We start from the raw sequence: 25352 nt of genomic DNA, 5'->3' as shown, positions 1-25352 counted from the left end.
GTGGTCACGTGGCAGGCCAGAGGCAGGGCCGGGAGTCTATGGGAGAGTCCCACGGTGCATAACGGGGAAGACCTGGTTTCAGAGGTGGCCAGAGCCCTGGCTCGGCCACCGTGGGGCTTGGGCAGGTCTCTCTGCCTGCTGGTCTGTGGTCCGTCTGTGGGACTAGACAGAGGGCTTCCTGGCTCCGGATAAATGCCTTCAGGCATGGGAAGACACCTTGCTCGGGCTTGGAGCATGATAGGTGTGTGAGGAGAATAAATAGGGCCATAATACACTTCCCAGGGTGTGCTGTGTGGGCCCTGTGGGACCTGGGGTATGGCTCTTTTCCTGTTCTTCCCTCCTTCCCTCCCTCCTTCATCCCTGATTTCCCTTCCTTCTTCCCTCCCTCCCTTCCTTCCTCCCTCCCTTCCTTCCTTCCTTCCTTCCTTCCTCCCTTTCCTTCCTCCCTCCCCTTCCTTCCCTCCTTCTTCAGTTTCATTGCATTTCACAGTATTTAGCCATTATACAAGGTAAATCTATTTCACCTATGATAGAACCTTCTCTATATCACAAAAATATTTCCACATTTATGCTGATAGCTAAATTACTTCAAGTTAGTGGAACAAGAAAATAAGTGGGCCTTTTAAATCTCCTCAGCTTCATCTGGGGGCAGAGGAGGGGAGAGAAAGAATCATCCCGTCAGGCCGTCCGAGGCGGGACTGGCGGGCAGGCCCGGATGCAGGTAGACAGCCGCAGCCCCCTCGGGCACAACTGTGGCTTTACCACGTGAGCTCAAAATGCATCTGCACACCCACTGGCTCACTTGTTCTCTGCAGTTACCCTTTGAAGAAGGAAGGGCGTTCGCTATCTTATGATTATGTCAGGGCCAGGTAAATGGAGGCCCCAGAGCCTAAATGATTTCCTGGAAGGTCACACGCCCAGGAGGCCGGAGCCAGGCCCCTCACTGCAGCCTCTCCGAGACTTACTGGGCAGCGTCCCCATTCCCAGGCCTCAGTTGCCCCATCTATACACGGAGGGGCCGAGATCTGAGTCGGAGCCTGGCCGTGGGGCACAGGGCAGACCAGAGCTGGAGTCAGGCTGGCTCTGCTGCCGTCCAGCCCCGTGACCTGGGGTGGGTGGGGAACCCCTGGGATCCCCGGTCCCTGCCTCCCAGGGAGGTTGGGCCTTGCCTGAGGCAGGGCAGGGACAGCACCCCATAGTCTCTGGCTGGAGTGAGTCCTGGTCCACGGCAGCGTCATTCACTGGCATCACCTTTGTTCTCATCTTCGTGGCCATCCCTGCCCCTCGCCGTACCCGCCCTGTGGGCTGCACATCTCCCAGGGTGCCTCCCTGCTCGGTCCCCACTCTCCAGCCCATATCCTTCCGGCTGCACCTGCTACGTCCAGCAGACAGAAGCCACCTCTCGCTGGCCAGACCTCCCTGGGGCTGGGCCCTGGGACATCTGGGCGGTGGGGGAGGCTTAGTTTCCCCAGGGGTTAGTGCCCTGGGCCTCCTCTGCTAGGCCGTTCCTAGTCAGCGACACCGTGGAGCCTGGGGCTGGGGCCAGGACCCCCCAAACCCCAGAAGAGCCGGGCCGGAGCTGCCCCAGGGAGAGGGCGGCTTCAGACCCGTTTCACACTGTGCCCCTGGCGGAAGAACAACAGAGCAGGATTCGTAAATTCTTTATTAGAAATATTTTTAAAAGGCTTTTAAGTATTTTTTTTCTTCCTCCACACCACCAAATGAAATAATTGCATAATTAGTAATAAATTTGTTCCTCCTCTAAGTGTGGACTTTTTTAAGGGCGTGTTAAAAATTTATCACGCTTCCTTCCCCCGACCCCTTTCTTCCTCTCATGTACCCGGCTGGTATTAATGCATTTTTTGAACCTAAACTCCCCCCCTCCTCCTAACTAGACAGGTCATTAATAAAATGTTCTCCAAGAGCCTGAGCCTTTTAAAGTTGTATATCTCCAGATAGATGGCTTGGGTGAGTCGAACACTGCTGCATTAAGTCTCTGTGATAAAATATTTATCCACCATTAGAATTTTTTTTTTTTTTTTCCTTTCGGACTGTTTGTGAAGTGTCTTGATCTTTTCCTCGAGGCAGACGGGGAGGAGGAAGGGCCCTAGAATGAGGTCTGCAGATGAAGTCATTTCTCAATGCTGGTGGTACTTCTTTGGGTTTCCTGCTGCCCTCCTCTCGTCGGCTGGGTCTCAGCTGTCCAGTGGGGGCCGGGAGGATGCGGGGGCATCGGGGAGCCGTCTCTTGCTGGGCTCACGGCCCCAGGGTTCCCTGGAACAGGAGGTGAGGCAGCAAGATGAAAAATTTGCCACTGCTCGCTCTCTGGGCTTAATTATTTTTGTGGGTTTATGGCTCTGATGGAGCTGATCTTGAGCCACGAGTCTAGGTCCTTTTAATAATCACAGACGTTATCCTAATGGCCTCCTTTTATTGATTGTACACTCTGGGCTAAGAGCTGCACCCAACTGTGTGTGTGTATTATACAGACACACGTGTATTTCCAATAATCATAAAACTGAGCGAGGCAGGTTTATAATACTCACTGATAGAGAAGGGAAAGAAAATGACTTGTCAGTTCGCACGCCCCGCGCGTGACACCCACACCCGTGTCCTTTTTCGCTATTCTGCTCTCGCTCGTTCATTTGTTCACGAGCCAAGGGCACTTGAGCCGCGAGCTGGGGAATCAACTCAACTCTGAGTGTGCAGATGAGCTGCTGCCCTCACGAGGCTTCCATCTGCGAAAGCAAGCGGCGAGAGAGAGAGAGAGAGAGAGAGATGGGGCGATGGAGACCCTGACCAGGGCCAAGCGGGGGCCAGGTGGTGAGGAGGGGCTGGGAGCACCCGCCGCCGGCCGGGAGCCCGTCCTCCTGGTTGGCGTCTGCGCGTTTTGAGCTGACGTGGGCGTGGGCAGGAGCCCCAGCTTTGCACACACCCAGACCCGTTTGTGAAACGGCCCTTGTTGTCCAGACACGGGCCCGGCTCTTCTTCCCGGGGTGTGCGTTCCCGCATTGAATCAGCACCGCGAGTGGGACTCAGTTCGCGTCGCGTGGCCAGGCCCACCACGTGCGTCCGCGTATCCGGGAGGCAGCGTGGCCTTCCACCCCAGGCCCGCCCTCCCGTCGGAGTCCCAGGCACTGCCAGGCGCCCGGCTGCTCGAGACCAAACACCTCGGAGTTGCCCTCGACGCCTGTCCGCTCTCCCAACCCGCTCTAGTCTGCCAGAGGGTTGCCATTCGACTTCGGACCGGATCTCGAACGTGCTGGCTTCTTGTCGTCCTCCAGGCCACCACGGCGTCTCGCCACCACATCTCTGCCTGGCTGGTCTGCTTGCTCCCTCCCTGCCCTCCACCACACTGAGGCCAAAGCGCTCGCTCCTCCAAGCCAGGCCACCCACGCCTCTCCTCAGACCTTCTAGTAGCTTCCAGAATGTAGCTTCAGAATGAACAGTCACCGCTCTTACCCTGGCCTACCCACTCTCTGCTTGTCTTGAGCTCCACCCCCCCGCCCCCGATCCCCGAGCTGCGCTGGCTGTAGCCTGCTCCTGCCACCCTCTTATTCTTGCCACGGGGCCTTTGCATATGCTGTGCCCCAGGCCTTAGCTCGGGGCTCGGGGTGGCTGCCTCCTCCTTGTGCTTCGAAAGTCACGTCCCCACGCCTGCTTCCCTATCCTTCCAGAAGCTCAGGAACCTTCCTGCCCACTCTCTCCCTGCCCCATGCTCCCATCTGAATCCTCTGCCTGGTATTTATGTTCCTGGTTTATGTCTTCACTTCCTCTTTCCGCTCTCTAGACTGTGCTAATACGGTAGCCGCTATGACGATGAAAACCGGATGAAATGAAAAATCCAGTGCCTTAATCCCACCAGCGACATAGCCCGTGTCCACGAGCCACCTGTGGCTAGTGGCTGCCGCATTGAACAGCGTGATCCATAACATTTGCATCATCACAGAAAGTCCTAGAGTGTTTGCTCCTCAAGAGCAGAACTTTGCGTGCGTGGCTCCCACTGTGCTTCCAGCACTGAGCGCAGAGTCCTGCGCGTAGTAGGTGCTTGGCGTGTCCCGGAGTGCCGAGTGAGTGGGTCAGTGATGGTAGAGTCCATTGTGTTAGACGGTGCCGCGTGAACCCCGACAGGGTAACCCTGGGGAGCCACCCCGTTCGGCTCGGAGGCTGTTTGCCGTGCACAGGGAGCTCGTACCCTTACCCGCGTGGAACCGCAGTAATGTGCTCAAGAGTGGAGAGGCCACAGACGCACAGACTGCAACCAGCAGACCTGAGCCCTGCCCCTGCCCCGCACTCACCGGCGGGGTGACCTCGTTGGGCCTTCCTGTCCTCATCTGGAAAACGGGCATAACATCCGTGTCTCACACGTGTCCCAGGCCGCGGCAAGGCTTACGTCCGACCAGACCGGGTTTCTGTGTGCTTTAGAAACTCCAGAGTGCGGTCCCTGGACCAGCACGCACCAGTGGCACCCGGGTACTTGCCAGAAATGCAGTTGGGGGCCTCCTGGCCCTGCTGTTGGTGCTGAGACACGCCCAGGCCGCGAACCGGCGCTCCGAGCGTCATTTCACACACCGCGTGGCATTGTTATCACCATGGCACATGGCATGAGTTCGAATTTCCTTTTAGGGAAGAGCTGGCCCCTCTCGGGGGGGCAGGAGGAATCGGGCAAGAAGCAAGACGGCCCTTTAGGAAGGCAGGGGGGCGTCGGTGCCGCCTGTCCCTCGTGCCCTTTTCCGGCGACCGTCGTCGTCAACAGGGCAACAGCAGTAGGGCCCGAAGGCACCTTTCTGTATGTGCCGTGTGCCGGGCACTGAGTTAGGTGATTTCCGCTCAGTCGTTGACTCGTTTCATCCTCAGGACGAGGCTGTGGAATATCGTCATTGTCCCCTCTTGCGGGTGAGGGAGCCACGGCACAGAGGGGTTTAGGGACCGGCCTGGGTCACGTAGCTGGGAAGGGGCAGAGCCCGGGTTTGAGCCCAGCGCCTGGCCTTGGAGACCCCGCTCTGGGCCGCGGCTCATGCTGCGCTTCCTGCCTGTAAAGGGCAGAGGGACCCCCGCACTGTCCCTGCCACCGCATTCTTGATGAAACGAAGAGACGGCACCAGGGGGACGGTCAAGCGCTAATCTGGACCGCCATCAGTAATGTGCTGGTTCCTGGCACGTCAGGCCAGGGGCTGCCAGGTGCGCTGTGCCTTCTCCCGGGGAATGGCCCGTGTGGGCGGAAGGACAGGCCTGGGCTGGAGACCGAGGGACTGCGGCAGACTGCCGACTCGCCTCGCTTCTGCGTCCACGCCGGCTCCCTTCCCAGGCATCCCATGTGCGCCAACATCGGCGTCGCCCTCAAACCCTGTCTTTGCTCCCCACCTGGCCGCGGAGGGCCCCCACGGGCCAGCTCCGTGGCCAGTGGCTCAACCCCCTTGCCTCCTCGGGCAGTCCCACTTTCCCCGGGTGGAAACAGGCTGGGTAGAGGGGCACTCAGCTGGGGGATCCAGCCAGGTCAGCCTCCCAAGCCCATGTCCTGACCACAGCCCCATCCAGCTTCCTGCCGGTCTCACAGGAGGAGCCGTTTCCTCACCTCGAAGCCCCCAGAGCCCACTGCCGTCCCCGGGGGAGGCTGTGCGGCTCACGCTGGCTTCTCTCTCCACAGGCCAAAAGCACCTGTGTGTCACCAGCCTCCTGATCTGCCAGGGTCTGCTCTGGGTGGGCACCGACCAGGGTGTTATCGTCCTGCTGCCTGTGCCTCGGCTGGAAGGCATCCCCAAGATCACAGGTGAGGCTCTGGGAGCCCGTCTGGGCAGGGCCTGGGACAGTCAGCTGCAGGTGGCCGGGGAGGGCGTGTCTCGTGCCCAGGTGTTTAGGCATCATTCTCCAATGTCCTCTGTCACCACAGGTGGCGCTGTGGCACGGCGGAATTATGTCCTCCCCTCCCCCTCTGTCTCCCACCTGCTTTCTGAGTTAGTCTCAGTTTCCTAATCCGGCCAGTGGGCACAATAGCGTGTCTTGGTCCAGTGGCTTCAGGATTCGTGGGGACCCCTGAATAGTGGCCGGGCCCCTTCCTGCTCCCTCCCCATAGAAGCTTCAACATGTCCAGGCTCCAGAGACCGAAATAACTGAGGGCCTCTGGGGATGGGGTCCGTGTGCAAATGTGTTCCTGTGGAGCAGCGGGAGGTCTGCCGGGACCTGTGGCACCGAGGCCAGGAGAACAAGGGCGGGGTCAGGGAGGACCCCAGAGCCCCGGGCCCCTCTTGGCCTCCGAGAGTCATGGCAGAGCGGTCTCCAGGTCTCCAGCTGCTGCCGGAGGGCTGAGGTGGGGAGGGGGAGGGGGGAAGCCCTGAGGGTAGACCAGCCCAGCCGGATCTTGAGCCGCCCTCCCTGCTGAGGAAGAGTCTCTTCCTAAATGCAAGATCTCCTGTTTCCGTCACAGAGGTCATTTTGCTCCCCCCGGTGTCAGTCCTTGGGTTTGCCAGGACGTATCGGGCAGAGACCCTGCCCCCCAGCGCTGACAGTCTGGTGGAGGCAGCTGAGGTCTGGGGTGGCGGGTGCTATGCCGGCAGGTGTTCCGGGCCCGCGGGGCACAGAGACGCAGGCGCTCAGCGATCTGTGGGTGGGTGTAGAAGGAGGTGCTGCGGAGGGGCTCGAGCTGGGCTTTAGGGGATGGGGCGGAGCGGCAGGTGGGTGGGGAAGGTCCTCTGGGCAGAGCCAACGGCTCGGAGACGTGTGGCTGGCGCTTTCACACTGATGCCCCCCCCCCCCCAAGTGGTTGATAAGGTCGCTGCGGTCCCCTGTCCCGCTCCTCCACAGAAAATAGCCCTAAGTTAGTAAAACCAAAACACCACCCAGAACGTTCTCCAAGAGAGGTCTGGGTGCCTCCTCTAAAGCTGGGCCTCTGGGCCCCTTCTCCCTGCCCCACTCTTGCAGGGAAAGGCATGGTGTCGCTCAACGGTCACTGCGGGCCTGTGGCCTTCCTGGCCGTGGCTACCAGCATCTTGGCCCCCGACATCCTGCGGAGCGACCAGGAGGAGGCCGAAGGGCCGCGGGCGGAGGAGGACAAGCCCGACGGGCAGGCTCACGAGCCCCCGCCCGCGAGCCGCGTGGGCCGAGAGCTGACCCGCAAGAAGGGCATCCTCCTTCAGTACCGCCTGCGCTCCACGGCCCACCTCCCGGGCCCGCTGCTGTCCGTGCGGGAGCCCGCACCCGCCGACGGCTCGGCCCTGGAGCACAGTGAGGAGGACGGCTCCATCTACGAGATGGCCGATGACCCGGATGTCTGGGTGCGCAGCCGGCCCTGCGCCCGGGACGCCCACCGCAAGGAGATCTGCTCAGTGGCCATCATCTCCGGGGGGCAAGGCTACCGCAACTTCGGCAGCGCCTCGGGCGGCAGCGGGAGGCCAGCCCCGTGCGGGGAGACGGACAGCGCCCTCCTCATCTGGCAGGTGCCCTTGACGCTATAGCCCCCACCGGGGGCGCGCAGCCGCGGGCGTGGCGACCGACAGTCATGCGGGGTCCTCCCGGGAGCACTGATCGCCTTCCAGGGACCGTGGGGATGGGCCTGGGTCTCCCGGAACTACCTTGGCCGAGCAGAGGAGAACCTCTTCCTTTTAAAAAAAAAAAGAAAGAAAGAAAGAAAGAAAAAGAAAGGAAGTAAAGAAAGAGAAAGAAAGAAAGAAAGAAAGAAAGAAAGAAAGAAAAAAAATATTTCAGAGTTTTGGGGGAGGGGTTTGGGTGCAGGGAGAGGATACCTCTGGAGGAAATGGCCTTCTTTTTAAAAGCAAAAAACAAACACAAAACCTCACAACTGCCTGGCAAGCCCAGCACCTCTTGTCCGGGCCGAGCGGGGCTCAGAGACGGCCACGCGCCTCTCCTGGATGGGCGTGTGCGTGTGCGTGTATGAGAGCGTGTGGGCTGGTGTGTGAATATATATAAATACGTATATATGGTGTATATTATGTGTATAAATGAAGTCTGTACATATTGGAGCTCTGGGAGATGCTGGAATAAAAGGCAAGAAGAACGTGAGTGCTTGCACTGACTTTTTGTTTTTTGAGGTGCGACGGAGGCACGAGGGAAGGAGGCAGGGCTGTTCCGGAACCAGGGGGGCCCCGCCGTGGCACAGGCCCTAGAGTGAGCCGTCCGGTGCACTCGCCATTGGCCACGTGTCGCTTTTTATTTGTGTAATTAATTAACATGAAATGAAATCACAGGTCCTGAGTCCCATAGCCACGTTTCTTGGAGAAGCCCCACGGGGTGGGGCGTCTTGGAGAAGCGTCTTGGAGAGCCCCACGATTTCCATCATCCCGGAAAGTTCTCTTTTGCTCGAGAAGGGGCTCTTGGGAGCTTCTTTCCTGAATAGTTTCTTTTTAAAGTTTATTTATTTTGAGCGAGAGCGAGCGAGCAGGGGCAAGGGCAAGGGGGGGCAGAGGATCTGACGTGGGTTCCGTGCTGACGGCAGAGAGCCCGACGCGGGGCTCAAACTCATGAACCGCGAGATCGTGACCTGAGCTGAAGTCAGACGCTTACGCGGCTGAGCCACCCAGGCCCCTCCGAACAGTTTTTGAAGACAAGGCTGTCGTCCCTGCTCTGGAATGCTATGGAGGCAGGCGGCCTTGGCACCTGTCACTGCTGACCCGGGAGGGAAGGGAGGCGAAGGGCTTCACCGTGTGCGGGATAGGGGTCTGGGGCTATTGCTGTGGGCAAGGGGCGAGGCAGGGAGGGGGCCGAGGGAGGAAGGGGTGAGTTCCAGATGCTGGTGGCAGAGCCCAGGCTGTGGGGCGCGACTGGCTGGCGGGGCTGCCTGGGGCCCCGGCTTCCTTCTCCTGGCTCAGTCTCCATCCTCAGATGTCTGGAGCTGCCTGCAGGCAAGGCCACAAAACCAATCCCCCCCACCCGAAAGGGAGGTGTTTTCTCCGTCTCCCCACCCACCACCTCACTGGCATCTGTCCACCTGTCTGTCCACCCACCACCCGCCCACCTGTGCATCCTCCCTTTCACACTTCCCGGCCTCGCGGCACCAGGCACCAGGCGGCGGGGAGGAGGGAAGCAGAGATCAGCGGGGGCGGGAGGCGGACCTGTCAACCAGACCCAGCTGTGCAGCTCGATGGCTTTCACGGACGCCCCGGGAAGCGGGGGGACAAGAGCCACCACGGAGAGGCCACGGCAGCCGGGCCCTAACCACCTGGAGGGCTCTCGCCCACCGGAGGAGCCACTCACTCACCCCTTTCCGCAAACCCCTTGAGCTCCTGTTAGATCCTCGGGCACCGTGTTAGTTGCTGGGGCCGCGGAGGTGAGCAAGCCTCAGCCACCTCCGCCCGCAGGCAGTGCGCAGTTGGGTGGGGGGCAAGCGTAAGTGCCAGCGGCCAAGGGCGTAGGGGAGGTCGAGGGTGCTGCAGCGAAAGGGGGGGGGGGGCTCCAGGAGGGGACAGCCTGCGCAGAGGGTGGGCGTGCAGAGGTTGGTTTGTTCCCACAGGCAAGCGGTCCGGTGTGGGTCCCCAGGAGGGGGAGAGGGGAGCCGTGTCTGCAGGAAGCGTGGCCGTGGACGCTGGCCATTCAGGACGCCGGACGTTCCGTTCCAGACGAGGCCATCTTCTCTCAGCCTCAGTTTCCCATTTAGTATCCAAGGGAGACTCACCACTGTCCTGCCCCCTGCTGGTGGGAGAGGAAATCAGGTGCACTGCGCCTCAGCTGCTTACTGAATGCTGTCCGGGTGGGGCTCCCATGGGGGGGCCTTGATCCCGTTAGTCAAATGCTGGTTGAGACGTTTCCTAGGACAGCGATCGACCGGTAAGTTGCGGCCGCTTGGGCCGGTGACCAAGCCTGGGGGCTAGGATCTGGCAGGCCTGTGTTCCAGTCCCGCTCCATGAAAGGCCTGTCGTGTGTCCTTAAGCCCGTCCCTTCGCCTCCAGGCCTCAGAATCCTCACCTCTAAACCGGGGGCGACGACGCTTCAGGAAATTGCCGAGGACAAGCGGTAACGAGTCCGTGGAAAGCACCCGGGACATCCTCCAACAGCAGCGTTGCGATTATCCCTTACATCACCGCAGCCTGCCTTGTTCCAAACGATTTGAGGCAGACTGTCTTATTAAGAAGTCCCCCTTCTGTGCAGGAGTGGGCGTCTGGGAGCTCTGCGGGCCTGTTAGATCCTAGCCCTACAGAACGCTCAGCTGAAGGGGACCCGGGAGATCCTCAGTGACTGACTTAGCTCCACGGCGAAATTATCATATCAGTCAACAGCCCTTCTCCAGAGTCTCTGACAACAGAGCGAGGGTGGGCTGGGGGCGTCTGGCAGCTCCAGAGATGTGGAAACACGTCGAGGACGTGCCTGGCATGGGAGGGAGAGAGGCCCTCGCTTTAAGGGGCTGATCAGAGTAACAATAACCGTAGCGTTTGGGGAGCACTCACGTGTCCTCGTGGCCGCTCCGCTGGTGAGGGACTCGAGGCTCAGGAAGTAATTCCCCCAAGGCAGCATCAGGGCCGGACTCCTGCCCCCAGACCACCCTGCCTCCAAGAGTAAAAACTGGAGACAGACCAGAGTTCCAACGATGCTTTCCCCGCTCACCAGCTGTGTGATGTCAGGCGAGCACCTTAACCTCTCTGTGCCTCAGAGAGGAGATAGGAACAGTCCAGGCCAGGGGAATTGAATTGTCAGCCATTCCACATTTACGGAAAGCCTACTGTGTGCCAGGACCCGGATCTAGGTAGGCACTTGGGTAGAGTGTGGTGAACTCTGCACACGGCCCGGCCCCCATTTTGCTGATGGGCACAGAGGGCACTGACAGTAAGTAAGGACAACACGTCACGTGGTGTTTGTGCTCTGGAGAGAGAACATAGACGCCGGGAGGTAGAAAGGCTGCAGAGGGGGCTTGTGATGTCAAAAGCAGGGTTGTCTGGGGAGGCCACACCGAGGAGGTGACATCTGGGCCAAGACCTGATGGAGCAGCAGACATCAGGCCATAGAACATTCTGGGCAGAGGGCACAGCAAGTGCCAGGGGCCGAGGCAGGAGTGTGGCTGGTGGCTGGGGCGGAGGGAGCGGGCGGCTGCGGGGGGCGGGGGCGCGGGGGGTGGTCGCGAGTTACCAGGTCAGATCACGGAGGGACTTGGCCTTTTCCTCTGTGACACGGGAGGTCGTGGGAGGGTTTGGAGAAGAAGAGTGACACCATCTGTCATGTGCTTTCAAACGATCACTTTCGGCTGCTAGGTTGAGGCTGATCCGTCGAGGGCAAGGGCAGAAGTGTGGGAGTCCGGAGAGCACACACCGAGGGGGCCGTGGCGGTGACCCAGTGGCCACGGTGGAGGCGCGAGGAGGTGTCTGATCCTGTGCGGTGTGCAGCTGGGTGGGTGGGGACAGAAGGGGCATCAGGGACGCTCGAAAGAGTTGCCAGAAGGTGTGGGAGGGGCGGGCTTTTCCCGGGAAGACTGGGAAGGGGGTTTGGGGCGTTACACTGAGTTGTCACCGAGCATCTTGGGCAGGCAGGACAGTGACTGGGAGTTTGGAGCTCTAGGGAGAGGTCCGCATGAGAGACAGGGGTGAGCGGGGAGATCTCCAGGGCGCAGAGGAGGGCGGGGAGGTGTGGGGGCCTGAGCGCGGGGAAGAGGCCAGGGTTGGAGGCTTGAGAGGTGGACGGGAGGGGCCAGGGAGCCGGGGGAGGCGGAGAACCAGGAAGGCTTGCCGTCCTGGAAGCTGTGTAGAGAGTGTCAGAAGGAAGAGGGAGGCATCTTCTATGTCCAGTGCCGTGGAGAGAAGTGACCTTGCATTTAGGCCCAGAGGGGCCGTCCGGTGACCTTGACAAGAGGAAGGGGGCCGAGCCGTGGGGGACCAGCCAGATGGCAGTGGGTTCAAGATGGAACAGGAGGCAAAGAACCGACTGGTCTGGGCATGAGGGCAGCAGGGGGCCTGGGTGGGGTCTGGGGCCCAGGTGGGCCGCACGCCTTTGTCCCCTGCCCTTGCCCTAGAAGGAGAAGCGCTGTTGCTTCACCCCTGACGAGCAGGCACAGGTGGGGGCCAGTTGTCAGGAGGCAGGTGCACCGGACCCACCTCCCAGCTGGGATCCGCGCAGCCGCTGGTTGGGAATTTCAGGCTGAGGACAGGTCGCTTGCTCCCCCCCCCCCCCACCCCGCCACCTGTGGGTAACCCAGCCTGCCACCCCCTCCTGCCGCCTTTCTGCACCCCTATCCGCGGGACTCTCACCAGCTGGGCCATCTTGGACTTGGAGGCCTGGACCCTCCCCTGTCCTGCTGTCCCTGCCGCTCTCCCACCTGGTGGGCATATTGGAGACGCAGCCCCCTGCCCGTGGTGCCCAGGCTCCCTTCAGGCTTCCTGACTTTCTCCTGGACTTGTGAGGCCTCAGGTGTGGGCCCAACCTCGAGCTTCTCCCCTCCAGTCTGTCCTGTTTCTGACTTGCTGCCTAAAATGGGATTTCTGGCCGGGGAAGAGTGCCTCAGTGGCCTGTGGGTATCTCTGTGCTCCCAGAGCTTTGCTCTTGCTTCGGCGTTTCCCCCAGAAGCAGAGCCTGAGACGAGGATTTTGATTCGAATCCTTTATTAGGGAGGTGAGGCCAAGAACCAGCAGGAGGGGACATGTGTGGGACAGGGAAGGGAAGGGAGCCAGAACAGAGTGCGGTACTGAGCAGGTGAGCTGCAGCGGGGGCTCTGGGGACAGCACAGAGCAAGCCTCAGAGTCACCCCGGCCACCATCTGTCCCCCCCACTGCCATCAGGGTGTCCCCAGCTGAGGCTTCAGCCAGAGGCATTAGTTCCTGGCGCTCCAGGCCAGCCAGAGAGAGAGAATCCTGAGACCCCCCAGGACTGCGTGTACTGCCAGAGGGAACGTATGGGAGAAGCGGCTTTTATGATTTTAAATGTTTTCTTCCCCAGCGAAGCCAGGCTTTCGAGGGGATGGTCTTGCTATGGACACAGAAGTATCAGACTTGGAACTCAAAGCTGGTTGTCTGTTTGAGCTTGTGCCTCCCTGTCTCAGTCAGCCCCGGGTGCAGTAACGAAATACCCCAGACTGGGTGGCCTAAACAATCTGTTTCTCCCGGTTCTGGGTGCCGGAGAGTCCCAAGATCAAGGTGCTGGCTGCTTTGGTGTCTGTGTCCTCACATGATGCAGACAGGAGGCTCTGGTCCCTCTTCCCGTTCTTACAGGGGTGCTGATCCCACCCTGGGGCCCCACCCTCATGACCTCATTACCTCCCAAAGGCCTCACTTCCGAATACCATCACAGCGGGGCTTAGGGCTTCCACACATGAACTCGGGGGCGGGGCACGAACATTCGGCCCATAACACGCACGCACACGCACGCTATCTGGCATCGGTTCGGTGGGGTGGGGACCAGGGAGCCATCAGCGCATCGAGATTTATAGAGGATGCAAATAAACCCCAGGTTTCTATCACAAACGGATCGCCCCACGGCGTCCGGCTTTGCTGGCTCTACGTTCGGCCAGAGTCACTGGGGAGATAAGATTGCCCCTGTCCTGGGACAGGGGTCCCTCTGGAGTCCAAGCTTTGGAAAGAAGCCAGAGGAGACCCCAGCTGTCCCTCCCTGGGGCCAGACCGATGTGATGGGTACAGGCTTCTTGTCCTAAGAGGGACCAGTCTTCCTGCCACCGACGTGATTTGTGGACCCCTGCCGGGCCCCTAGCCCTGTGGAAGCCCAATACACCACATACACGAGAAGGGACTGTCCCCTTGTTCTGTGGGGGCGACAGCCTCTGAAACCTGCCTCCTGGGGGCCCGATATGTGCTTTCTTTGGATTGCAAAGCATGGGCATGTGTGTTCACGTGGGCGGTGGTCACACAAGGGTGGAATCAGAGTTTCAGCCACACACTGTGGGGACATTAACAGCACTGACCCTACTAGCCTGATGGGGGAGACAGAGCCACTGATGGGGGAGGGAGGTCCTCGTTCTCAGGGCACTCCCAGTCTGATGGAGGACTCAAAGCCCCCTATCACCTAGGTTGATAAGGAAGCTGCTAGTCTGAGGGGGGAGACCCAGCCCCACCCTCAGGGACCTGCCAGTTGGTTGGGAAAGATAGAGTTTCTGCGCAGGAGACCCTCGTCTGACGGGGGAGATACATTTCTGTCCTCGGAAGGTTCTCCGGTCAGATGGTGGAGGCTCCCGGGCCGGAGCGCTCCCAGTCCGAGAGGGGAGACAGGACCCTCAACCGTGAAGACAGCTAATGATGAGACACACAACGGAAACTTTTTTTCAACAATGCCGACCCAATTACGGCGCTGCTGAACCACTTAAACTCCTCATTTGCACATTCCTGGGGAAATGGCAAATAGCAAGAATGTGTAAATTGAGGAAAATTAATATAATTACCCAAGCTATTTCTTGTCTTCCCTTCATATCAACAGAAACCACAAACCTTTCCCGGTGAGCAGCGAGGCCGACAGCTGCCTCCCCCTCCGCGGGGAACAGGTTCTTACAGGTGCACGGGGCACCTGTAAGCCAGGCCCGACAGGTGCATCGGGGTGCGTGGCGGAGAGGGCGCTGCGGGCCTCGAGTCGGGAGACGCGGCTTGAGGTTTGTCCCTGTCGCTGGTTTGCGTGGGATTCCCGGGTCCCTGCACCTCTGGGCGTTCAAGTCCTGCCCGATACTAGTCCAGGCGTGCCAAACTTTCTTCCGGGTCCAGGCGCCGTGTTAAGTGCATTGTCCCCTCGCTCACAAAGGATCACCACCAATACTCCCAGAGGGTTTCTTTCCTCAACCCCCCGCTTTACGGATGAGAAGACGGCCGCTCGGGAAGGCGAAGTCACTTGCCAGGGGTCGCACAGCACAGGAGGGGACCCCAGGGCTACGGCCTTAAGGCCCACACCCTTGACCCGGCCCTACCCGCCCCCCAACCTTGGTGGTAAATTGGGGCCCCTGGCCCCACCCCTCCGCTCTGCCGCCTGAGGACCCTGGATGAGAACAGGGGCGCAAGTGTCGATCCGAGCCACGGAATGTTTGCAAACCCTTAGCCTTGGTCTTTCTTTCTAGCACGTGGGGGACTTTAACAGCATTGTGTGCATGGCGGTTTGGAGGATAAAACAAGTTAATTTACGTAGGATACTCAGAGCAGCTCCTGGCCCATAGGAAGCCCTCATCAACTTGATCATTATCGTCACACACAGGAGCCCTGCCGGGTGTCTGTATCCTAGATGCTCCTCCTTAGAGTGGTAAATGCCCGGGCCTGCTGGGCGCCTCCAGTACCTTCTAAAGAGAGGCACAGCTCTGCTCCAGCCGGCTTGAAGAGCACAGCAGTTTGTGTAGAAACTTCTATCAGCTCTGCTGGCTTGGGGGGCCCCAATGCTGGAGCTGCTCATCGAGCTTTTTGGGCAAACAATGGCAAAGAGCGGTAACCACCATACCGATAAGTCCACATCCTGTCGTGGGCTGTTTAATGGGTCCGGAAAAGAGACCGTGTACGTTTGCAGAAAACGGGCCTCAGTCTGAGCGCGCACGGCCTCGGAGTAGATTTCAGCCCGTCCGCAAGCGTCTCCTGCTGGCCGCCGCGAGCCAGTTTCCCGCCGGGGCCCGGCGCCTGGGCAGCCAAGGAGGCCACGCGGTCCCTGGCTTCCCGGGGCTGAGCCCCCAGCCTCACGGCCAATGGAACGGGCAACAAAAGTTTGAAAAGATGAGGTTCTTGGAGGCCCTTGTCCCAGGGTCACGGGACATCCCGGGTCAAGGAGCCGATGTGTATACAGTGCTCAGCCCCCGGGGCCTGCTCACTCTGTGTGAGGATGTCAGTGTCGGGCCTGACCAGCAGCGAGCAGGTGGCTGTATGTGGGCGGGGGCGGCCGGGAGCGCCCTGTTCAGGGCCCGCCTGGAGGGAAGGGAGACTCAGGGTCCTCTGCTGCAGGGGGAGCGGGGTGGAGTCACCTGGAGGCCTACACGGAGCACTGGGCTCAGGAGCGGCCGGAGAAAGTCACCTTGCCACGGGTACTGCTGGGCCTGCACGATACCAGCCACTGCCCTGCGGCAATTACCCTCGGTAGCCTGGCGATGTCGGTCCCTCTACCTGGATCAGAGGGAGCTGCGGAAGGTCAGAGAGCTAAGACCTTCATACACCCCGCCCCAACGATTGCCCCTAAAACGAGTGCCCTCCCCTCAGAAGGTCAGGGGGTCGGAAGGTCCGGCTTTACAAACACTGCGAAGCCAGTGTCTGCGGGCAGAGCCGGGCCCGAGGGCTCCTGGTCCTAGAGATTGGGTGCCGGTGGCCCAGGTGTGGCCGGAGACCCCTGAGCTCCATTCCAGAAGGTCTCCTGAGTTCTTTGCAGCCCGAACCTAACTAAGACACGATGGACAGACACGATCTTCTTCCCCTGCTGTTTCAGCTAAATTAGGTGACCGGGTCCTCTTGTGTGGCGAATCTGGGGACATGCATTTGCATGCTGTTTTGCATAACTCAGGGCATCATTTGCATTCATTTGCATGTTTCTCCGGATGTGAGATTCAAGGGGCCCGAACTCAACGCGTGTAAAATGAAATACGTATGTTGAGCCCGACTCCCCCCGAGCCGGCCTGAAGCCCACAGGCTGGGACGAAGGTGCTCAGAGGGCCGGCGGTCTCCGGGAGATGGTTCGACCAGGGAGGGCCTCCCGCCAGCTCTCTCTAGGGATACTCGGGACTGACGTGGGGGAGGAGAACTTCGGGCATCTGGGTACAAAGGATGGAGTGCCCACCACCGCCCAGAGCAGCACCTCGAACAGGTACATACAGTGGGCAGTGATGAAAACCCCTCTGCCCTGTCATCATTTAGGACCTATTCTGCGCCGGGCACCGTGCTAGACTTTTCGCACAGTTTGGCCCGTTTTCTCCTTAGACCCTGACGAGGTGGGTTGTTATCCCGCCCTTCTTAGAGATAAGGAAATGGAAGTGTGGAGAGGCGAGGTGACCCCCTCAAGGCCACATGATTGGTCTTTGGAGGTCCAAGACTCAGATACAGGCCAGTTTATTTCCAGAGCCTTCCAGCCCTGGTTAGGCAGAGCGAGGAACCCAGCCTTTGGCAGCTCCAAGAGCATCTCTCTCTCTCTCTGCCAGACAGAAGCCCTCTCCTCTTTCTTTCCTGTGTTTCCGTGGACTTTCTCCTGAGGAGGAAGCCATAGGGCACCTGTGCCTCTAGAATGGCTTGGTTCCCATAGCAACAAAGGTACCACAACCATGCGTCTCCCTTTGAGGGAAGGAACTTCAGCCCCTGGCATAGACCGAACACCGAGCAGGGTCCCCGTGAGCGCTTCCTGAGTTCATTCACAGATGGGATGGGTATCCCCGCTTCGCCACTGTTTGCCCCACCCTCCCGGGGGGAGTGGTTAAAAATGGTGAAGCTTCTAGGGGCACCTGGGTGGCTCAGTCGGTTGAGCATCCGTCTTCCGCTCAGGTCAGAATCTCAGGGTTCGTGGGTTCGAGCCCTGCGTCGGGCTCTGTGCTGACAGCTCGGAGCCTGGAGCCTGCTTCGGATTCTGGGTCTCCCTCTCTCTCTGCCCCTCCCCCCCTCAAAAAATAAAGAAAAACAAAAGACAGTGAAGACTCTTTGTCCCTTCCCCCATGGAGAAGCAGAGTTTAGTACCTTCCTCTTGAGTCTCGGTTGGCCTTTATGCTTTTAACGAGGGAATATGATGAAAGCGACCCTGCCCGTCAGCCTGATGGCATCTGCTTTTGTGCTTCTGGGAGCCCCTGGGTTGCCATGGGAGCGGTCCAGCTGCCCTGATGGAGAGACCACAGGACACACGTGTGGAGACAGGGCCTGAGAGAGAGCCCTGGCCACGGGGGCGCCACGCAGGCTGTGGATCCATCTTGGACACGCCGCCTGGTTGAATCCCCAGGTAGGTACAGATCCAGACCCGGTCTTGTCCTACAGGAGAACCACCCGCTCCCAGCGACCCGCAGAATCATGAGAGATCGTAGCAAAGCTTTAAGATGCTAAGTTTGGGGGCGGTTCGTTTCCTGACCACATACTTCCTCCTCTTCCAGTAGTCAAAGCATGCTGTTGGGGATGCTGCCTCACCTGCTCCCGCCGTGGGGTGCAAGGTCACGATCAGACCCTGTCCCTTCAGTCACAGGGGTGGGTTGGGACCCAGGTCCGGTCAGTATAATGTCTCCTCCCCACCCTGGGCAACAGTGATTGGGCAGAGAAGGGCGCGTGTCTCTAGAAAGACCAATGGGGACCCTTCCCTGGGCTTTATGTGCGGATGCTGGGGGAGAACAGCTCTGTTTCTTCCGGGGTTGCTAACCCGGGAGAACGTAAGCCTGGAAGCTGTCTGTGGCCGCGTTCCGCACACCCATCCCTACCCTAGCTCAGTGTGGAACGATCCTAGCCGCGGTGGGAGGGGAGGAGGGGAGGCAGGGACAGAAGAGGTGGGGCGACACCTTTGGGTTCTCGGCGTCTCCGGGCAAGCTCTCCCGCCGGACTTCCCGGTTTCATGAGCCAATGCGTGTTCTCTTCCCTTTAAGCTGGTTTGGGTTGATTTCTGTCACTGGAACTGATGGGACACACATCAGACTGACTCTATTTCCTTGCTTCATCAAACTTAGAAATAGCAGAGGCTGCTCTGTGCCTCATCTTAGGGGCTCGGTGCTCCTGGGAAAGGGGAGGAAAAGTGCACCTGCTCTGTCTGAGGCTGCGTACGTCCCTCCATTCTCTTACTGACCTCCCACAGCTGGCTTTCAGGGGGGTGGTTCCTGGCCATCTTGCAGGGAGACAGCAGGTGAGAGACGGAGTGGCAGAGCCCCAACCACCCTCGAGCCTCTCTCCCTCTCTCTCTCTGTGCGGCAGAGCGAGGCAGAGACCAGGCAGGGAGGAGGCAAGGCGGGGGGAGGGGTGGGGGGAGGCAGGGGAAATCCCATTAATTTTTCCAGTCCTAAATCAATTTAATGGGAGCCTCCAATGACTCTGATTTGATTTTTCATTTTCAGTATTACAATTATCAGCTGATGTTACCAGCAGCTCAGGCTTGAAATGGGCCAGCACAGTAGAGGCTGTCTGTCAAAAAGGGAATGGTCCCAGATCACACCAATTACCTAATATTTTGCTAATTAGACGCCCAATGCGTCTCTCTCGTTTACAGCGAAGGAAAAAAAAAATCCTTCACACTATCATCGTCCTTCTTTTTTGCTGATCAGAGGTTATCATGTAGCCCAGCTTGGGGATTTTGCATCTCGAGGAGAACTTCTGCGTTCAGGATCCCGTGTCCCCGTGCTACTTCCTTGTGGAGAGTCCGGGAACCCTGCTGTCCATACTTAGTCCTTCTTGCCGCTCTCGGGAGGGATGGGGTGCAGGTGGTTCCATGTGCTCAGCCCCCCGTGAGGTGGCACTATGCCAGGAGGCAGAAGGCGTGGGGAGAAATTTCAGGCATCAGACCAAACAGCAGGTGACTCAGGGGAGGATCTGGGGAATGACTGGGGCTGGAAAAGTGTCCCGAGTCAGAAACTTTCCTTCTCCTTTACCAATGGGGAAAGGGTCTCCAAAGGGGTGTGACTTGGCTAAGGTGCCATAGATAGTTTGGCAGAGCTGTGCCTGAGCCCCAGGTCACATCCTTCCCCGATGTCACAGTCCTTCCACCCACCACCAACGGCCAGTGTGTGCTCAGTGTTGTTTAAGTCTCCTGTGCAGCCGCCTACACTGGCAAGCAGAGCCGGCTCAGAGGGAACACAGAGGCATCGGATGTATTCGGGCACCAGTCCAGCCCACTTATCTGCAGACTCGTAAGTCTACACAGCTGTCCTTCCTTTGCTTTGGGGCCAGGAAAATAGGGTTTGAATCTTGCACCTACCACTTACCGGCTGTGTGACCTTGACCAAATTCTTCAGCCCTCTGAACCCCAAAGGGAGCAGGAAGCCCAGAATGAGAAGGGGCTCAGGAAAATCAGGGGTTAATAATTTATCCCAAAGAACCATTTTCCCCATGGACACACAAGGACAGGGAGGGGGGCGGCTTCCATTATTTTATTTCGGTAATATAAATAACTGCTACGATTTACTGGGGACCCACCATAAACTCCAGGCGTGGGCCAATCGCTTTGCATATTTTACCTCATTTAATCAGCGCTAGGAGGCAGGACTGTCATACCCATTTTATAGCTGAGAAAACTGAGGCTCTCAGAGGTCAGGTGATTTGATTCCTGTGGCACGTGGAGAAGGATATCGCCCCGCCCCCTCCACAGCCTGGGTCCTTCAGCCTCCAGAGGCTGAACTGCATGGGCAGGGGTGTGGGGGTGTGTGTGGGAGGGCAGGGGAGGGGCAGCGAGCCCGGGAGGCGCCGCCCCGCAAACCCCTCCACCCCTCCCCAGATCCTGGTTCCTAGAGCTCAGGCCTCAGGGCAGCTGCTCTCAGAAACATGGTCAGCTCTGCTCTGCTGAACTTCATTATCTTTATCAAATTAATTTACACAAGCCAGTGTGGCCACCTAATTAAGACGTTTCCCAGGGCCCTGTGCCGGCTGCTTAATGAGGCAGGAGTGGCTGGGCTCAGGTTCACAGTGTCCTGGGTGAGGAGGGGAGGAGGTGTCCGAGTGTGACCTGACCGCTGTGAGGTTCCTGCTCCGCCACAGTCCAGGGCTGTGGGTGACTACCACCGGTCCCGCCGTGCATCCCCCTGCTCCTTGGGAAGGAGGGTGTGCTGTGGCCTGTGGGACCCAAGTTCCTGGTGGTTAATTTTGTAAGTGACTAAGATAAGACTTTCCTTTGTGCCTGATGATGGGTCAGCCCTGCGGCAGAATGCCCGGGGTTTGGTTAATGAACTTCCTTCTTTTCTTTCTGGAAATGAGATTTTTGAGATGGGAGGGGAGGAGGAACCCATTCAGAGGCTGTCACTCTAGGTGAGCGAGGGGCTGTCTGCAGGGGCTGACCGAGAGCTGCTGGTCAGGAGGCGGGATGCCTGGGGGGGGGGCAGGGACACATCCTAGATTCTGGTTCGGGCAACTGGACAGAGCAGTCAGCCTGGCCATTCATTCATTCGTTCATTCACTCATTCATCCAACACACACACACACACACACACGCACACACATGCACAATTCCACACATACACAAATTGCTAACCTATATGCCAGGCCCTGGGTGCCAGGTGACTGGGGATAAAATCATGAACCAAACAGACCAGATCCCCGTTCTCCCAGAGCTGACGTTCTAGCAACGTCTAGTCTTTACTTTGTGAACAGAATCTTTAAATCTTGAGCCAGGGGTTCAAGATTGAACCTTAAAATCAGAGACTCTTCACTGTAATTTCAACTGCCACGAAACGAGGGCTGACTTCGTGCCAGGATCTCATCCAATCCTTGCAGCCGCCCTGACAGGTGGAGTCCAGGCTTGGCCTCGTTTTACAGATGGTGCCACTGAGGCTTCGGGAGCGCCCAGTTTTGTGACGCCGCCCCTAAGTGGCCGAGGCCAGGATTCAGACCCCTCTCTCTCTCCCTCATCTTACAAATTGTGGTAACTTCCACCAGGCGTGCCTGAACACCCCAGAACACCCTGGGTGCCATGCACAGCCCCTCTGTGGCGTGTCTTGAGTGAGGTGGTGCGGCCCCACTGGGCTCCCTGTACCCCCTTGCCCGGATCCCGTGAGGGATCCCCACGGCTGAGGCTGGGCAGCAGGACGGTGGTCTGCAAAACGCTGCCTGGTCTGCAGTGGAGGGAAGGGGGGGAGGGGAAGACGGCCGGGGCCACCTGCTGCTGGAGCCCCAGCCCTGGGCCGCTGCCACGTCCTCATACAGATACTATTGGGGCATCATCCCACTGGACTCCCCCCAGCCACCGCAGGCTTCCTTCCCACTGATTTTTATAGCATCGGTGAGTATCTAAAATTGTCACGCCTTCCGGGTTGACTTTTTTTTCTCCCTCTAGAATGTAATCTCCAGGAGGGCAAGGGTCTCATCGAGCACCTTCGAGTGCCGGGTCCCTTGTGTACCTGCACAGAGGAGGAGGAAAAGAGGGGGAAACACCGCCCCCCACCCCGCCCCTTGACCGTGGTACGTTCTAGATGTGGGCCTGCTTGCCCATCTTTGATCATGTCAGAGCAAAGGATTACCAACAAAACAACCGAAGCAATCATCAGTGGGGGCCAGATCGTCCCTTCTTTCCATCCCACACTCTGTGCGCTCTGAGCCTCCTCCTGCCTGTTCCGGGCAAGCCCCGCCCCCAGCTATGACGTCAGGGGGGCCGCCCCGGGATCCCGGCTTGATTTGCCTTGACATTTTATAACCTTGTTTGCGCAGCTCAAGCCCGTGCATTAAAGACCACATGTTCCACTGAACATTTATAGCTGCAAATGGCTCTCAGCGTGGGCAAGGGAGGCAGCTGGGGGGTCTGCGGGAGCCCTGCCGGCTCTCAGTCTCATTCTCCCTCTCAGAAGTCATGCCTTGGCTAAGTCTTTTTCTGTTTCTTTTTGAAAGTTTCTCTCTATATTTTAGAGAGGACAGAGAGAGAGCACCTGTGCGTAGGAGCAGGGGAGGGGCAGAGAGAGGGAGAGAGAGAATCCCAAGCAGGCTCTGTGCTGTCAGCTCAGAGCCCCACCCCGGGCTCGAACTCAGGAACCGTGAGATCGTGACCTGAGCCGGATCCAGAGTTGGATGCTTCGCCGACTGAGCCACCCCAGGTGCCCCTCCCTCAATCCTTTTCTTGACCACGTCACTCAGTTCAGCAGTTACCCATGCGGACCAAGCGGCCTGTGTCTGGGCACTGTGCTAAGCGTGGGGGGTAGAGGTAAGCGTGACATCTGCCACTGTGGCTGCCGGAGAGGAGGATTCAGGTGCAGGGCAGGGTGAGGGAGGGCCCGGGGGGGGGGGCGGTGCAGCCACGCTGGGGTATGACTTCGAGCAAAATCCCACAGAAAGTGGCCTCAGCCGCATCCCACGGGGACTCTGGACTAGAAGTTAACTTCAGAGTTGGCCCTGCTGGGGACCTGTCTGTCGCTGGCCAAGGGCCAGCCTTGGGGTTGGGGACTCCCGGACAGCCCGGCTCCCTGTAGACGTGGGCTAAGGGGCCCCCCACCTCTGCGTAAGACCTGCGGGTGTGGACGTTGGCAGGCTCGAGGAAGCAGTAGGAGGTCCCTGTGGGATTCTGGGAAAATGCCCGACAGGCGTCCCTATGGGCGTGGATGAGTTCACAGGCAGGTGGCGAAAGATCAGTGACCTAGACGTTATGGCGAGATCCTCGCGGTGGTCTGGGGGAGCTCGGGACCTCCCGGGTGCCATGCTGCGTGTGCTGCCTGCCTCGTGACGCCTCGCAAACATTCTCCACGGCAGACACTGCTACCCTCATTTTACGGGTGAGGACAGGGAAGTGCGGGGAGGTTAGGCCACTTGCCCGAAGGCAAACAGCTAGTCCGTGCAGAGCCGAGGCTTGAACCGCAGAACCTACACCTTTTCGTGTCTTGGATGTTTCCAGGCTTCGAGGGAGCTCCTGTGAGGAGCTCTTAACTCAGCCTGGGTGGAGGGTCAGAGAAATCCTCCGGGGAGAGGGGGTTCTGGGGAGCAACTCCCTGGACCCTGGTTTTCCCGGTTGGTCAGTCAGTCAGTCAACAACTCTTCCGAGATCTGTGAACAGGCCGGGTCCCGCTCTTAACCCAGTGGACACCTGAGCAGAGAGTTTGGAGCCCTGACCACCCCCCCACCCCCCCAGGAAAGGAGCATCCCTGACTCTGGGTTCTGGGAGGGTGGCGGGGCGAGCGGGACAGGAGGCCAAGGGGCAGCGAGGATGTCCCTGGGGCCTCGTCTTGAGGACAGGGAGGGACTCACAGGCTTGCTGTGTGGAGGGGAGCCTGAGCCTTTGGCTGCTTTGTTGTTGTTGTTGATGCTGGGAATCGTCCTCGCCACGGTCCCGTGGGTGTCGCTTTGTCGTCTATGGTTCCGGATGAGGGAGCCGTTCTGAGAGGTGGACGTCCTGCCCAGGAGAGCAGAGGGCACTGGGGTGGATCCATGGCTGTGACGAGGCAGAGGAAGCCTGAGAGGGGAAGGGGCGTAAAGGCAAATTGCTTTTAGAGACGCTGAGTGTCTGCAGGGATGGTCCCCCGTGTCCCCGGTGGTTGTAAGAAGGGGAGTATCTGGCCTCACTCCCCCCCCACGCCCACCTCTCTGGTGCCTCCATATCTAGGGAAGCTCGCCCTGCCCCCACCACCTTGTCAGACACCCAGGCCTTGTGGGGAGGTGCCCGCGGTCTCCCCTTTGCAGGGGGAGGGCAGAGAGTGGGGTCCCCCAGGAGGGACCAGGGGCAGGGACAGACTGGGTTCTAACATCTGTGCTGCATCCTGCCCTCTGGATGGCCGGGATAGTTGTGGCCTTCTCTGAGCCTCAGTGTCCTCATCTGTGCAGTGGGCATCTTAGGCCCCTCAGGCCTGCTCCAGCCTTGCCGAGGGGGCAGAATCTCCTGTCTCGGGCCTCGGGGACAGATGTGGGAACCAGACGTGGGCTGACAGGTGCAGGCGCCCCTGGGCAGGGCCCATGAGGGACAGCGAGGAGGTGGGGCCCTGCCTGCCCATGTTTTCTGGTTCTGACCAGGGCCCCCAAGAGGGAGGCTCCTGGGGTTGGCAGTGGGCATGGCTCTGTCTAATGGGTGGCACGGCCCAGCTGCGAGACCTCTCTGAACCTCAGTTTCTCTGACATAGGTGCTTGCCTGCCAGGGCTGTTGTGACGCCTGTTTCCTGGTGTCCCAGTAGGGAACCTCCCCAGTCTCTCATTTCTGGAACTTCCCAGGTCCCCCTCGGTCTCCTCCTAGCCCCTCCCCCACCCCGCATCTTCACAGTGTCTGCCCAAGAGTTAGGGTGAAGGAGCTGCCTCGAAGGGGGGCAGTGAGGTCCCGGGCACAGGGGCCTCACCCTCCTGCCCTGCTCCCCAGGAGCCAGAGACCCGGAACCCCCGCCCAAGAGGCCTTGAGCCCTCGCTCCCTGTGTCTCGCCTGCCTGAGCCCCCTCCCCGCTAACATTCTTGCCCATTGCCTTCTCTGTTTTCTTCCTCAAGCTGTGACAACCACCTAGCACTATATATGTGAGCCACCGAGAGCAGCCTTGATGAATTCCGTGTTACCGTTTGCCTCTATGCCATAGTCCTGTCTGCTCCGGGGCGGCCTTTTGCCACTTTACCCATCGGGGCGTGTCACAGGCCCAAGGGTGCGTCTCACCAACTACAGGTTCAGGAGTCGGACAGATCCAAGTTCAAATGCTGGTTCTGCCACTGCCACCGTGGCCCTGGAGCCTTCGGCCTCCCCATCACCACGGCGGGCCTCGGCTTATCATCCGCCCAAAGCGCACCGTGGGCAGGACCTCCTGGTAGGTGTTGTAACCCTTTGGCACGGCAGGTCTCATGATTCACTTATGCACCAACAAGGGATTTGGGGCACGCGACTTACCCGTCCGTCCACCCTCCGCGGAGCACAGAGGTGGG

The 25352-nt window shown here is 59.3% G+C and overlaps 1 protein-coding gene across 8 annotated transcripts in view; it reads left to right on the top strand.

The window, feature by feature from the left end:
* The window catches only part of ARHGEF10L (Rho guanine nucleotide exchange factor 10 like), a 143424-nt gene extending 135408 nt beyond the window's left edge, over window positions 1-8016 (top strand). For all 8 annotated transcript variants that reach the window (XM_060621160.3, XM_060621158.3, XM_060621163.3 and 5 more), the window contains 2 exons: window positions 5648-5770; window positions 6919-8016. In XM_060621160.3, coding sequence (XP_060477143.3) covers window positions 5648-5770; window positions 6919-7451 — 656 coding nt within the window. In that variant the 3' untranslated portion in view covers window positions 7452-8016. The remainder of the gene's footprint in view (window positions 1-5647; window positions 5771-6918) is intronic.
* Window positions 8017-25352: the final 17336 nt, after the last annotated feature.

This window comes from Panthera onca, chromosome C1 (genome assembly GCF_046562875.1).
Source record: "Panthera onca isolate mPanOnc1 chromosome C1, mPanOnc1 haplotype 2, whole genome shotgun sequence".
In the NCBI taxonomy this organism is placed as follows: domain Eukaryota; kingdom Metazoa; phylum Chordata; class Mammalia; order Carnivora; family Felidae; genus Panthera; species Panthera onca.
This window is presented reverse-complemented; position numbering and strand designations above follow the sequence as displayed.